Below are 15,836 nucleotides of genomic sequence, written 5' to 3' on the forward strand. Positions count from 1 at the left end.
CTTAAAGAATGATATTGAAAAAAAAGGAAAAGAAAAGGTCAGCGTGAACTCGGCTGCATGCTCAACCCGAATTTTGAGAATCGATGTCATTATTTAAATATTGATTTTTAAGAAATAGGTGGCTAGAGGTTATTATTTAAGAAAAAAAAATTTTACATCAGTCTCATTAATCTTTCTCTCTATTTAAATTAAAAAAAAATTAAAAGTAATTATTTTAGAATAAACTTGAAAAGTATAAACACCTTACTCATTTACAGTCTACTCTCAACCGTAATATAGATTCAACGTCCGTTTCCTTTTAAGAAAATAAATAAATTTTCCACAAATAAATTTGATGAAAAATTCATATTTTTTACAAAAAAATAAACAAAATTTTATATTTATAATATCTGTTGCAAAGTTAAGTGAGAAAATAGGTGACTAGAGACACTAGACCAAACAAAAAATCATTTTTAAGTATATTATTAGTGGTTATGCTAGCCATTCCATACTTAGTATGCACTTTTTTCAACTATCTGTTTTCTCGAAAGTGAAAGAACACCACAATCGTCAATGCTACTCGATTCCATAAGCAAAATACCTCATGATGATTCAAACGTGTCTACAACTTCTCAATCTTATAATGTTAATTCAATGAAAACTAATAGATATAAGTTTTTCTATATTTCGTAAATTGTAATTTTTTTATTATAAATTTGGCGTGGTTCTCGTATTTTATATTTATTATTTTTTTAATAAATAGTTGATAAAATTTTTTATAACGTCAACATATTCGTAACAATGGTTAAAATCTATTTATTTAAAAAAAATATTATTAAAAGAAAAAATTCACCGAATTTATTTAACTTTAAACTAAATGAATAAAGGAAACAGGTATCTAAGCACTTGTGTACTTTTTCTTGATTATTTAAAATATTAAACAATTTTTATATTGATTAAACTTTATAATTTACATTATTCACTTTTTAAAATCATTTGCTCAACTAATAGTCAACACCCTTAATATTATATTGTTCATCTGATCCACGTATTCGAGGAGACAGATTTTTTTTTTTCTTGGTAAATTTTAATATACTAAAGTTTTTTCAAGATTGGGTTTCGAGAAATGCGTTTGGTGATGTAATATTAAATTATAACTTTAGAAGAGTGAGTTAGAAATATATATATATAAAAAATAAAAAAATGAAATGAATCCTTGAAAGGAACACCAACCTGTAATCCGTTGGAGAAGGAAAGAGAAGGCTTAACGGCGGGAAAAAAAGGTAAAAGCTGCGAAAAGCAAACTCTCTCATCTCATCTTTAGGCCATTTTTAATTTTAACAACCAAAAGAAGAACAAGAAAAGCAAGCCAAAGCAAAGCAAGCGCGCTATCATCGCTTTCTCATTTTTCGTTTTCTTCTTTAATTCTCTCTCGAAAGAGAGAAACCAAAAACTAAAACAGAATAGCGAATGAAAGCGAGATTCTACAGGAAAGAGTGTTTCAGTGTTCGCTCTTAACTAGATCTGCGTCCTCTTCGTCATTGTTTTGATCTTCTTCTTCTTCTCTTCTCTCAGGTACTTGCATTTCTTCCTTTCTTAGATCCCTCGCTTTTGCATGAAGCGATTTCCGGTTTCTCAGTTCGAGTTGCAACTTGAAAGCCTTCGATTACTTCTTTCAGGATTCGATAGTTTATTCTATATGCATTATGATGTGAATGTTGCCTCTCAAGAATAGAAAACACTGTTGCTCTCGCTCTGTTTTTGTCACTTTTTTTGGCTGTGTTTTTGCTGGATCACGTTTATGTCATGATTTCCATTTTCTTCTATCTTCTGTTTCGAAGAGTTTGTAGGCATTTCTTTCCGCGTAGAATCTGCGGAATGCTTATGCGTGATCGATGGTTTTGGTGTTTGTTTGCCGAGAAAATTAGGAACGACATTGAGCGAAGTTTAGAAGCTTACTTCGAGGTAAAGGAAAAAAGAATCACTGCAGTGCACTCAACTGCAAATAATTGAAAAAGAAAAAAAAAATCTAGCACTGATAATTGAGGTTCGCTTTTTTTTTTTTTTTTTCTTTTTAATTTTTAATTTCTCATCCTGACATTTTTTAAAAAATTTAAATACTTATTGTGTTTTCTCAGAACTTATAGTGTTTTTTTCCTTTCTTTTTTTTTTCCTTGTTTTGCTTTTTTAGAGGATATATTTTTATAATGCGTTTTTGTTGAGATAATACTAGGACATTAAAGTCGGTTTTGAGTAATAAATTCTAGTTTGATGCGTTTTTACGAAACGCATTCTTGTCACGTTCATGATCTATGCAACTGCTTGTAATTGGGAACTTGAAATTAAATCGGGCCATCCAATTCAGTGTGGGAGCATGAGTGCGGTTAGTATTATTTTCAGGGGTGGAGAGAGAGTTATCACTACGGTCTGTTCACTTTATTATTGATAGCTATAAAGAGTTGAGGAATTATAATGAAAGACATTTGAGGTACGATTTAAACTGTCGGAATTAGAATTTATTCTACGATGATTGGTAGGTAATTGTTGGCCGAAAAATGTAATGACATGCAGGACAAGTGAAATGAAATGACTATCACTATTCACTACCAAAGAGAAAAAACAAAACCATAAGTTAAATTTGACCCAGAAAGCTACCCAAACGTCCCCCCAAGATTTAAGTTCTTCTATTATTTCATTTAAGTATTAGTTAAAATAGTAATGGAGCTACAATGACAAAGGTGAGTCTTTTTCTGAAAAATAATGCAGTACAGGGAATGGAATAGATGATCATAAAGGAATGACTCCCATTCTTCTGTGTCCCATTCATGTTCTGCTTAGCAATTTTGTGTAGAAGAGATGGAAGCTGGGGAAAGTAACAGTGGTAACGAGAGGCGTATCATATCCAAGGATTCTTCGTGGTTCAGTCAATTCAGAAATGCATCCAATCCATGGATGGCAAGATATGCCTATGCGTTGATTTTTCTTGTGTCAAATCTTCTAGCATGGGCTGCCCGGGACTATGGTCGTGGTGCTTTAACAGAAATGAAGAGTAAGATTTCTTAAATCCTCAAAGTGGTAAATTTTTGCATCCCACCGCCATAGCATTTAGTTTTCTAATGCTTCTTTCAGATCCAGCACCTATGCTTAAAACTTCTATTTATTTTTAAGAATTGATTGTTTTCTTCTTTCTAATGGCTATTGGTTCCCTGAAGATTCACCATCTTAACCTGTAAATCTGATATCTTGTCTGAATGCATGCATTATTTTATAAAGATCAATCAGATGATATGAAAAATATTCAGTAATGCACAATGTACTTTGGTATATATATTCAATATACAACTTTTTATGATCAAAGTGGAATAAGCATTTATAAATTCAGAACAGAAAAAAATACCTATTTATCTTTCTATTTAGTAAGTTGGACTTCTTAAATGTTAGCAAATCATTCAATTCAACCGAGAGAAAGTTTTTGGCACACACCTCGTGTACACTCTCGGGACTACTGAGACTGTGTTCCCTCCATTTAAAGCTGTTTACGTTTAAGCATACTATTTTCATGCGATGCTTAAAATCTAATATATTGAGCCTACAGGATTAAAAGGATGCAATGGTGGAAAAGACTGTTTGGATGCTGAAGGTGTTTTACGAGTGAGCTTAGGTTGCTTTGTATCCTTTCCAATTATACGCATGACAATTGTCGGTAAAGGCTTTGAGTAAGGTTTGTAGAAAGGAAATCAGTAGTAATTTGATTAATCAATGATTTAAGTTTGTTTATGCTAGGTGGAAAAAAGTAAATTAGAAATTGATGAATTGACAAAGAGTTATGTCATAATTATGTAACTTTATCTTAGGCCAATGGAATAGTCCAATACTATTTAAAATGAACCTTAACCCGAGTTTAGATATTTTTTATCATAATGTTTTTGTCAACTGCTCGCACTTCTAAACTGAACGATGTGAGAGATACATGGCACTCTGGATGGTGGTCGGTCAAGATTGCTCTCTGGGTCGTCATGACTATCATCCCATTTTTACTCCCTTCTGAATTTATACAGATTTACGGTTAGTAAGTTGTATTTGCATCAAGCCTCCTAGAATTAATTCATTCTCTGAAGTATCAAAACGTAGTTATTATAAACTTGTCATTCCTCTGATAGAATTCTTTTGGCAGGGGATGTGGCTCACTTTGGTGCAGGGTACATTTTTAACCTCTTACAAATAATTTAGTCTTGCCATTCTTTCTACAGTCATCTATGAATATTCAAAATATTGCTGAATTCCTTTTTCAGGGTTTTCCTTCTTATCCAACTAATAAGCATTATCAGCTTCATTACATGGCTGAATGATTGCTGTGAGTCCGAAAAATTTGCAGCAAGATGGTAAGATTTTATCAGTTAAAGAACTAACAGAAACGCATGCATCCTGAACACGAACAATTGGCTTGAGAAAATTGTAACTATATAAGTTTTCGTAGTTTTTTTATTTAACGATTCAGCAAGGAATGCGCATTTGTTTTCGGATATTGAATAGTTGATTGTTGTGCTGATATACTAGGGGAAAAAATCTTGATTTTCTAAATCCTTATCAACTTTTAATTAGCATCAAAGGAACTCAAGAGTCCAGAGTGGGATAACCAGTTATTGTTTGATCGAGTGTGTTCTAGCTTATCTAGTTATCTTAGCAATTTAGCAACTTGTGTAGCCAGAAGTGGGGCAACAACCCGAAAATTGTGCTTGTGCAATTTATCCCGTCTGGTCTTGTAAAACATTGAAGTGGTTTCAAACAAGTTGATCAGTTTATTTAAAGATAATATCAGGGATACGATTCAACATTCTGTAAATGTTTATGTGCTTAATCATCAATTATCATGCAGCCGAATTCATGTGATGTTGTTTGCGACGACTGCATATGTTGTCTGTTTGGTGGGGATCATTTTGATGTACATTTGGTATGCACCAAAGCCATCTTGCCTCCTCAACATTTTCTTCATTAGTTGGACCTTAGTACTTCTCCAACTTATGACAAGTGTGTCTCTGCACCCAAAAGTAAGATTTTCCTAGCTCAATTCACTTCATCATGCAAGATTTGATGTGGAATTTCTAACTATATCTGCAATAGGTTGATGCTGGCATTCTAACTCCAGGGCTGATGGGACTTTATGTTGTCTTCCTTTGTTGGTGCGCCATTAGAAGGCAAGCCTACCAATCTTTGCTTGATAATTTTGGATTAGTATCGATGTTGCTGTCCAAAGCATTTAGTCCTATTGTTTAATAGTGTTATCTACCAAAGAAGGCATGCGAGTAACACGATTCATAGTCTTTTAATTTTTATTCATTTAAGTTTATGCAACCCCTCTTAACTTCCTGTTTTTATTTCTATTGGCTTTGAGCTTTAGAGTATTTTTTAATGCAGTGAACCTGCAGGAGGAAACTGCATCTGGAAGTCTGACTCTACGACAAAAACAGACTGGCTAAGCATCATTGTAATATGCTTCTACTTCTATTCTGCGTTTTGGAGAGTAATATATAACTATTCTTGCTTCATTGAATTTTGAAGAGTCAAATAAATTAGGATATCTCTTTAAACCATGAACTTACAAATATATATATATATATATATATATATATATATATATATATATATATATATATATATGTCTGTTCTATATTCGACTTCGAGTCTATAGCCAAGTTTTATGTACATTTATAAATGGGTTGTGGTAATTTGACACGGGAATACTGATAAAAACTTTCATATAACACGCATAAATAATAATATTTTAATTGTAATTATATTATTTTTTAATTTAAAATCATAATTGTATTATTATATTATTAAATATCGTGTGAAATGAATGTGTTTTTTTTATGACCTGTGAAATTAACTTTTTTCTTCATAAATACATATTTTCATTTAATTTAATAAAAGCCAGGAACAAACTAATACTATTCCCAGAAAATATTAATCACTGTTTCGTCTATTATGAAAATATTTAAACTCGTAAAGACGAAATATCATCGTATCTTTTTTATGATGCTTTGTAATTAATTTTTAAACCTTCTGAGTCTTTAACCCTGATTACTTATTATGGGTTGGTTGACCTATGTCGATTGCTATTGTCGACAGAGCTTTGTTGTTGCAGTACTAGCAATCGTTATTGCGACATTTTCAACAGGCATAGACTCCAACTGCTTCCAGGTAAATTACAAACTCTTAGTTTAGCTTGATTTTTTAACATTATATTCTCAATAGATATCTAACAGATCCCTGCAGCTCAAGAAGGACAATACACCGCCAGCAGAGGATGATGTACCTTATGGCTATGGCTTCTTCCATTTTGTCTTTGCCACTGGAGCAATGTATTTTGCTATGCTATTGATTGGGTGGAATAGTCATCATTCTATGAGAAAGTATGGGTCTCCTCTCCTCCTTTTGTTGTTCATATTATATCACCTTGCATCTTACTGGGTTTTCTTGTTTTTCTGTCCAAGAGAAAAAATCATGCGCAAACAAAGGAATTGAATTTCAACTTGATAATCGGCAGATAATCGTATACATAAAAGAAATACCATAGAACACAAAAAAATTGGTCCCCGTTAAATTTTAAAGTATTCTTATTTGCATGACATTGTCGTTCTGGACCTGACACACTGAGTTTTAATTTGAGATAGTCCACCTACTCATTTAGGTTCAGATTTTGTAATTAAATACAGATACATATATAACAAAGGGTGAAATGTTTGAATCTTAACCGTTATTTTTAATTAAAAATTATAGCTTTATTTTGTAAATCTTATAGAAGTACATTTCTAATATAATGTTGGAACTATATGATTAGAAATAAAATCAATTTAAACTTTACTTTATAAATTGTGATTTTATAAAATTGAATAAAGTTTAAAATTTATTTTTTTAATTTATAACAATCAAATATGTTTTCACTGATCGCCAAAGTTGTTTAGTTACTCATTTTTAGTGCTAGCAGCAAGTTCATACATGTTATAGCAATTTCATTAGATTTAATACCTTTATTCTTGTGCAGATGGACAATTGATGTGGGTTGGACCAGCACCTGGGTAAAAATAGTAAATGAATGGTTGGCAGTCTGCGTATACTGTAAGTATTTTTAGTAAAACCAAGTTTGGTCTGGCATGAAGATCTGAATTTTATCTAAACATAAACATTGTGTTATCAATAACTCTTTCCTATCATTCTTGAACAATTGATCCTCAACGAAAAATACTTGTGTCTTTTGGCAGTGTGGATGCTGATAGCCCCAATCATACGGAATATCAGACGTATTGATTCTACCTGAGAACGTCAGAAACATAAACCATTCTAGTTTTGATATATTCTTTTTCTAGAATTACGATCTTCAGATAGTTCCATATCTCAGATGTACATGCAGTGAGACTCCTCCAGCTTTCAGATAGGAAAAAGAATTGCTATTCCAAAACCAAGGAATTCTCTGGCAGAAACCATTCTTTTTGAGTGGGCATTATACAGAAGCAATGGATCTGGCACCAATGCACATATGCTGCTTGGGTTGGTACAATATATATAATCCAAGGGATGGGATTGAAATCACCACTCCCAACTTTGTTTCACTTGGTGCCCATCAATCAAAGCCTGACACGTGGATTAAAATTTTAAATATTTTTTATTATTTTTTTTCTTACACCCTGTAACCGTAGCAATTACTCTTCTACCTTAAGTAATCAACATATTTCCCTCACAAACAGTAATCAACTAAGAACTTCTCCCTAAACAATTTATCACTTCTATTACTAACTGAATAAAAAATGTAATTACTTATTTCTTTCCAATATCATTAACAAATATTAATAGACTATAATTTTGTTATTATGATGAAATGAAATTCGCTAAAAGTTGCAGAAAGAAAGCTTGGTAGTAGAAATTCTAGATTACATAATACTAAAATTAAATACGTAATCTAAGATACAATTTGAAAAGATTGTTCCAATTACTTAATCTATTAAAACAATAATTATAAACTTCTAAAACCGACTAATCTAGATTGTATTACTGAATGAACTATTATGGAACTTATTCGAAAACGGATCCTAAAGATTTTCAACATATTTAAAAAAAGTTTGTATTTAATAGACAAAGTATTGTAGTAAATGCTTTAAAGAAAGTACAAGACTTGAAGAAGAAGAAAATACCTACTCAAAAGGACCCAAAAGATGGTGAGTTGTCGATCCCACCCAGTTAAATTTTCATGTTTCGGCTTGACGAGAGTTGAAAATTTTTATTTCCCATTCATTTTTATCAAAGTCACTTTTTATACATAGACCAATTCACTAAATATTTGACCTGTATCAAGCATAAAATTTAAGATTATGTACTGCGGCGATAATGTAACATTTATGCAGCATAATGCAAAAGGAAAAAAATCAACCACAACCACAACCAGGCATAAGAAAAATCAATAAACGGAGAGGCATAGAACTCAAACTTGAAAATTATTTAACAGGGAGATTTCACGTACCTCAACGAATAGAACGACCTTACAAAAATTATGTGATTACAAAATAATACAAGAAAATATGAAAAATAATATTAGGAGCACCTTTATCTCCAGGGGCAGACTTTGCCTTCATTCCTGTAACAAAAAAACAAATTTACAAGGCCAAGCGCAAATATTTTAATTCGAACCACGGGCGTGTGGCGACCGACCATAAATCTCTCCATGTGTTTCATTTCGATCGACAAACGACAGAAACTTCAACTATATTTGTACAGGGTGCAAAACATTGATGCATGACTAAAAAAGGGTGGTGCAAGAAGAGAAAAACTTAAGATCATCCGAAAGGGTTTCCTCCTGCCTGGAAGTTGTTTGGGGTAACAGCAGTTGACAACCTATTACCACTCAGCTGCTGATCTGAATTTGAGAAGCCAAAAGCAGTTCCCTCAGTAGTAAAATTCCCAAATCCTTGATGCCTACATATTCAATTATAAATCTTAAGTGGAAAGGAGAAAGGAAAGTAATGGCACAGCCGATAAATTGTCTCTTTCCTATATTACTTCACAAATAATATTAAACTCAATTTTTAGTATTCACACCAATACTTGTAGCAGCACACTCAAGACACCACAGCTGAGGGCCGAGAAAATGCGATGCTAAAGTATGATAGTTTATTAATGAATACAGGATTAGCTTCATTTTTTCAACATGGAACATTTTACGAATTATTTGACCCAAAAAATATTTCCAAGAGAAAAGAAATAACTACCGCACCCCATGCAAAACAGTAAATATTCAAAAGACTAAAGAACAATTAGTTACCTTGGCATTGGCATGTTAGAGACCATTTGTTGTCCCATGTATGCCCCTGAGATTTTAACATGGTGAAGGTAAGTACAGATAAAGAGCCAATTGCCCTGGGATGAAGTAGCTGATTGAGGAAATAGTAATAGAATTACCTGGTCCAATTGCGGGTGCAAGGGTTTGTGCTTGAGGAGGCGGCACTGATGCATATGATGATGAGGACGGATTCCAGGCAAGAGATGGATTACCCATGTTTGAAGAGTGCATTGTAGCTGAATGTATTGGCAGAACACCTTGCAGAGATGACATGGAAGGAAACTGCAACCAAGGAACACCGATCTTAGAGCATCAACCCAAACGAGCAATTAATTAGTAACTTAGCATAATAGAAAGTCAGCATATCAAATTTCAATTTTCCAGTATTTCCAAAGTCAGGTGATTAGAGAAAAATATAGTAAACGAATTCATGAGCACCTAAAAGAGATGCAGACTAAAGTAATATAAAGATGAAAAAATACATTGAGTTAATAGCTAAATAATGGATAAATCCAACCCACGTTAAATATTAAATGTTTATTACAATACTCTCGTATGTTCTACAGAAAATAGGATCAATAGTATATTTACTAGGAACAGGCACTAGTATATCAATGAAAATCACATACTGTTGGGGCTTGAACTGGAGTAGGTTCGTTATGGACATCAAATGGATTTTTTGATTTTGATGCCTGTGGAAAACTTGGAATGGGCTGTAACAGAGAGAAGAAATTTATGAGATATGATCATACCACAGTACTTGCAAGTACAAACAGTTTATGATAAAGTTACAAACTCAAAATTTGGATTGTAATAGTACCGCCACATTATTGTATGGAATTGAAATACCCATGCTAGGTGGTAGACCCATTTGCCAACCTGGGACTGGAGCAGGCAAGGATGAATATTTAACTGTGAATAGATCCTGCAATTATCACGACTCCCCTAAGGTAAATAATAGACACACAAAATAGTCTGCATGGCATAGATGTGTAGAACTAAGGAAAGAAATCATAATTACTAATTTGATCTAAAGAAATCAATCAAAATCATATACATTCGATTTGGTGTAATTAGGATCCGATTTTATTCATTCTGCTTTTAGATTAGATACCTTTATAGGAAAGAATCCTTCCTTATTTTTCAGGCCTAGAGTAGTGTACAGAACTAATTTCCTCTTCCTACTTATTATTCCTCTTTGTATTAATTTCATTACTCACTTTTCCGCAAGATTCATGGAATAAAATATGAAGTGAAGAATACCTCCGGAAGTTCACTTCTTCCACTTGGCTTCATGTCTACTGTAGACGATTGTAAAACAACACTGGATTTAGCCTCATTGGCAGACTTTGGGACAAGGTGCGACGCATGGGGCATTACTGTGTTTGGATGATGCCCTTGTACTGATGGTACCGAGGGTATAGTCCAGGGCTGCAAGAAATTTCTCAGACAGGGTGAACAAATACCACATCTAAATTAACAGACAGAACATTTGAGATAATTACACAATAAGACAAACCTGATTATTCAAAGCTCCACCGACTGGTGGTGTAGCTTGTTGAATAGAAGGCTGACTAGCAGCTGCGGCAAACAAAGGTTGCTGTTGCTGATACTGCAAACTAGCCCACTGTCCAGCATTATTCAGAGTTGAAGCTGTTATCAATCCGGAAGATGTTACTGAAGCACCACTGGGTGGGAATGTTGAGAAGCCGCTAGCAATTGTACCTCCAGCAGCAGTAGCAGCAAGAGTTGATCCCGTCACAGATCCTGCAGGAGAAAAGAGGAGTCACTGAATAACAATTTTGTCATTAACCTCCTAGGAATAGGCATTGTAACATGGGGATCACCTTGGGCTTGGGAAACTTGAGAAGGTAAAGATACTGGTCCTGTCAATTGAGTAAGCATAGATTCAAGTGGATTAACGTTTGAAGGACCATGAGGTGTTTTTGCCTCAGGAGCAAAATCAAAAGATGCCCAATTGTTATCATTGGAATTTGCAGGCATCCCAAGTTCAGCCACAGCAGTCTGATGGGCTTGAGGAATTGCTGGAGCAACAGATGGTTCAGGATCATCATCAAAATCAATAAGGCTCTTCAGAGTCTCGGGCTTAACTTCTACTGGGGTTCCATGGCTAGATGCTAAGCTACTGGAAGATGCAGTTCTCTGTAATTACAATAGTCAATTATGATAATATTTTTTCCATAGAAAACCAATTTTGGGACACTTACAAGGTAAAAGGGGGAGAGGAGAGGGGGAGATCAGCTCACAAGATTCATAGTAAAAAAAGTAAATACTGAACCACATCACATAAATAGATTCATAAGAGAAACAATAAATGAACATGTTGATGTTTATGCTTATTGTCACTTCCATGTTCTTTTGATGCTTACAGAACATTGTTCGTTTTACAAGAAGGTGTTGATCTAAATCAAATTCAATTCCATCATCTTATATTTACTTACCTCATAAAACCCCCTAAGGAACACCCTCTAGTAACTATTTATCGTAACTGCCCCAATTAACTGTTCTAACTCTAAACACTTATGGTTGAAGTAGATGGAACACCATTAATAATACCTACCTGCGTGAGTGTTGAGCCATTAGCAGCCAGACCACTGTTTGTTTTGGGTGGTTCACTTATTCGAAGAGGTACTACATTTTCTCCCAAGATCTCTCTAACAGGTCGGACAATGGGTGGGCTGGAAGAACCTGAATCCTTGGTTCGATCAGGAGAATGGCCTTCCCACTTATGATTTCCATCGGATATTTTATTATCTTCATATTTCCGTCCATCTCCAAATCTTTCTTCTCGACGCCAATCATTGATTATAGGAGGACGACCAGGACTTGTCTTGTAATCACCACCGTATTGCCTATTTTCTTGATCATATCCCGGACTTCTTCCACCAGGACTAGACCTGTCACTGTAACGATCCTCATAAGGAGGGCTTTTAGGTCCCCCTTGATACGTCTCTGTCCTCTTGCTTTCATAGAAATCATCCTTGTCACCCTGTATTACAATGTACTAGTTAAATCAATTAAGCACAGACGCATACCCAACATGGCTGACTAGACTATCCAAACAACATGCGTCTGAATGGGTCAGATTCAAAAAAAGAATTTTTCAGCTCCGGTATGGCTACAAAGCAGCACTGGACTAGTCATCTTTATTGGTAAAAACAGGTGCAACCTATCTTAAACTTCGGAGCAAACTTAAAACGAGAGAAGATAGCTTCATTTTTTATGTATAATAAAACATTCACGTTGTCCAATCCTCTTAAAAAAATAAGAACTTTAAAAAAGGAATTTATTTTTGTTCAAACATCACCTTTAGCTTTTGTTTTGTCAACTTGCAAATTTTATTTTGAAAACATATACCAAATATATATAAATTGTGTTTATTTTTTTCTATATTTTTGTGTTTTTGCCTGTTTTTTTTATTCAAAAAAGGGATTTATTTTTTGTGCAATTTATTACCCAAGTTCATAAATCTATGAACCCCTACAAGAATATTTAATAATTTTTATATTATTTTTAATCAAGAATTTCGTTGTTTTTGTCAGTGGGGAGGGGAGGTACCCACACCACATATATACTCTGGTTTTCAATTCTGTGTTTATATATTGTTTCCTACTACTTTTAAAATTCGTATTGAACTTGAGTCATGCATCAATGTCTCATGGGTTAAAATTGAATTCGGGATAGACTATTCTGTATTTGCTTAAAATGGTAAATCCAAAGGAAAACACTTTGGTACCTTGGCTCTTGGAGGTTTATCATTGGTCTTTTCACCACTGAATCTTCTATCCACATAAACATGCTTGATGAAATCCCGGAGCCTGTCAACATTGCTGGCACCAGAATGCAAGTCAGAATAATGCAGTCTGCAATTAACAAAAGAGCTAACAAGCACATGCTTACCTGCTATCAGGCAAAGAATGACGTTGTGGATCCCATTCTTTAAAATAGATTTCTTTTGCACGCTGCAAATATTAGATATAATGAAAAACAACCTAAGAAATTTTAGCATGAGACTCAAGATATCTAGAGCAAGCTTTAGTGCACAAAAAGTTCACACCTGATTTCCACCTTCCTGAAGTGCACTAACTTCTAGTGCAGTAAATTTGGCCATTGAAATTGATTTTACTCGATGTGTAAATTCTCGGCTAGAAATTAAAAGAAAAAGCAGTTGAGAAGAAAGGAAAGTGAATCAACATTGTGCTATCTCTGCTACAGCAGAATATTTATACACAAATTACAATTTGTATCAATCTGCCAAAGAAAAAACAGACTTTTGTAGGTGTATAATTTATGAACTACAATCCATCAAAAACAGCATTACAGCAACACACTAAAAAGAACAAGAAAAATGCATCAAGTATATATACAGACATTCCAGCTTCATTGCTAGTGGGGTGTAGAAAAGATCATGAGGAAAAGATATAGAAAGCCTGTAAACTAAAGGCACATGGAAAACTCGAGTCCATCAAATAGTATCTATTCAACAATCCACAAAGCCAATTCATTACGACATCATTGAAATCAGAAAGGTTGTAAGTACTTACTGTATTCCACTACAGCTAGTGCATACAAACGTCCAGAAATTTGTGCACACATATTGTGGTCCCTAACAATGGAGAAAGAAAAAAGGTATCAATGAAACCACCTTTTCTCAAACATTAACATCAAATTCAACAATTTTCTATAAAAGGTCCAGAAGAATGCAATCAGAGCAACAATATAAAAGTTGATAGAGATAACTCTCATATATCAAGGTCTAAAAACGATAATAAGCATGCCCAACAAACGCATCCTATCTATCTTATAATCAGATTTATCACCATTTGAGATTCGTTTTCTGCTTAGAATCCAGAGATTATTGGTAGGTAAGCATACTGCTATCATCCACGGCAATTTTAATGGGGGAACAGCCATGACTTTAGATGAAATCTGATCGCATCTAATGTTTCCCCACAACATCTTTATAATAATTACAGACACATTTTGCAAAATCTTATCTATAGTCAATAATAATGAAGGCATACCGCAGAACAAGCTTGTAGATAATTTGGAAGTTTCTTGATTAATATTGAAAATCCAAAAAGGAACATATTATTACCGAATAAAGCCTCACTTGAAAATATTACAATATCTAACTGTGATACAATTTTCAATAATTGCAGTACGACAGTCAAATCAAACACTACTTCATATTGTTGACATGCCATACACATCATACATTTGTGCCATCCACTCTAGCATTTCCAAATACCATAAGAAATTTAGTCATGCAAGTATCTGTTAACAGTTGGTCAGCAAAAAGCACTAAGTTTTTTGCTATCGTGTTTTCTCCACCATAACGTAAGGTGTGCAATGTTTCGCAGACAGTCAAATGAGCCTAGAACTCATTGCTCCAATTCATTCCTTCTGTCAGACCATTTTGTTTCCATTAACTAGCAACGTGATAACAGAGTTCAGGTGAATATAAAATCAATGACCTTAGGCCACTCGCCCAATTTCGCACCGAAATTCTTAGGGGTTTGAAGAGTAAGAGAAATCACTACATCACCATTGAATGTAGATCATATCAATGTCCCTCACCTTAACTATACTTTGCACGTTTTAAATTGATGTATCCACGATACAAAGTGAGAAAATTCACTAGCACAAAGATCACCAAACAGTAACTCAATACGGCAATAATTATCAAGAGAGCGAGGAAAAAAAAATCCTACCAAACTGTTACAGTTAATACATCTCCGATTCGGCGTGAGTTTGAGAAGACCTCGAATTATTCGTTCATTTTTCTCATCTTCCTTCAGTCGACTAGCCATCTTCACTTCTGTTGCACACATTACAGCATACAAAACATAAACATCAATTCCTCACGAAAATAAACAAAATCCAATTAAACAAATTCAGATTCCTCCAAAAGCTACAAATCAATAAACTAAAAAATTGTCTACGCTTTCATCCAAAATCACGATCATCTGCGTTAGCTCCGCAAAACCTCTAGAATGTTCCGGAACATAAACAAAAACTATAATCTAGAACATTCCATTCCTTACGCAACAATTTTATCAGCAACAGAACGGCGAAGAGTGCAAAGAGGACGTTAAAATAAACGATAATGCAAAAACAGTAGATCTGACAGTAGAGGACTAGGCTAGAAGAGCAAAACGTTCAAGTGAGCAACCTTGTGAAGTGAAAACTGTTTGAAAACCCTAAAAGTTGAAGAAAGAGAAAGGATGCGGAGAGAAAAAGGAAATTAATGAAATGAGAAGTAGTAACCTGATTTTGCAGCAGAAGAATAATCAGTTACGAGTCTTGAACTTCAGCACCTTACAGCGCTCAAAGGAGAAAGAGAGAGCGAGCGAGCGAGCGAGCAAGAGAAAGAGATCTTTCTGAATTGAGAAATCAGTTACAGCTTTATACAGAGCTGAGAGAGATTTGCGAAACAGCATGAAAAGAGAAGAAGCCGAGAGAACAGAGAGGAAAAAAGGAAGAATTGATTGGAAAAAAGTTT

At 34.1% G+C, this 15,836-nt stretch overlaps 2 protein-coding genes across 6 annotated transcripts; one reads left to right on the top strand and one right to left on the bottom strand.

Annotated features, from left to right (window-relative positions):
* The first annotated feature begins 1,177 nt into the window (after positions 1 to 1,177).
* Positions 1,178 to 7,655, top strand: LOC106768345 (probable serine incorporator). 5 transcript variants are annotated; one of them, XM_014653442.2, is made up of 13 exons: positions 1,178 to 1,262; positions 2,746 to 3,028; positions 3,575 to 3,648; positions 3,885 to 4,044; positions 4,154 to 4,178; positions 4,272 to 4,361; positions 4,856 to 5,027; positions 5,101 to 5,174; positions 5,395 to 5,464; positions 6,109 to 6,180; positions 6,256 to 6,392; positions 7,025 to 7,098; positions 7,242 to 7,655. In XM_014653442.2, exons 2-13 carry the CDS (start codon positions 2,836 to 2,838, stop codon positions 7,295 to 7,297), a joined length of 1,197 nt encoding a protein of 398 aa, XP_014508928.1. In that variant the 5' UTR covers positions 1,178 to 1,262; positions 2,746 to 2,835; the 3' UTR covers positions 7,298 to 7,655. The 5 variants fall into 5 exon arrangements, with proteins under 5 accessions (XP_014508928.1, XP_014508925.1, XP_014508929.1 ...); XM_014653439.2 differs by lacking the exon at positions 1,178 to 1,262 and adding an exon at positions 1,290 to 1,554; XM_014653443.2 differs by lacking the exon at positions 1,178 to 1,262 and adding an exon at positions 1,559 to 2,026.
* A 767-nt stretch (positions 7,656 to 8,422) lies between these two features.
* Positions 8,423 to 15,836, bottom strand: LOC106768344 (probable ADP-ribosylation factor GTPase-activating protein AGD14). Its single transcript, XM_014653438.2, has 15 exons — positions 15,602 to 15,836; positions 15,046 to 15,152; positions 13,876 to 13,937; positions 13,389 to 13,476; positions 13,232 to 13,293; positions 13,068 to 13,161; positions 11,892 to 12,320; positions 11,158 to 11,473; positions 10,830 to 11,077; positions 10,574 to 10,741; positions 10,131 to 10,235; positions 9,940 to 10,023; positions 9,430 to 9,592; positions 9,293 to 9,338; positions 8,423 to 8,946 (listed from the first exon to the last, which is right to left on the bottom strand). Exons 2-15 carry the CDS (start codon positions 15,142 to 15,144, stop codon positions 8,808 to 8,810), a joined length of 2,103 nt encoding a protein of 700 aa, XP_014508924.1. The 5' UTR covers positions 15,145 to 15,152; positions 15,602 to 15,836; the 3' UTR covers positions 8,423 to 8,807.

This window comes from Vigna radiata, chromosome 7 (assembly GCF_000741045.1).
Source record: "Vigna radiata var. radiata cultivar VC1973A chromosome 7, Vradiata_ver6, whole genome shotgun sequence".
Taxonomy (NCBI): Eukaryota; Viridiplantae; Streptophyta; class Magnoliopsida; order Fabales; family Fabaceae; genus Vigna; species Vigna radiata.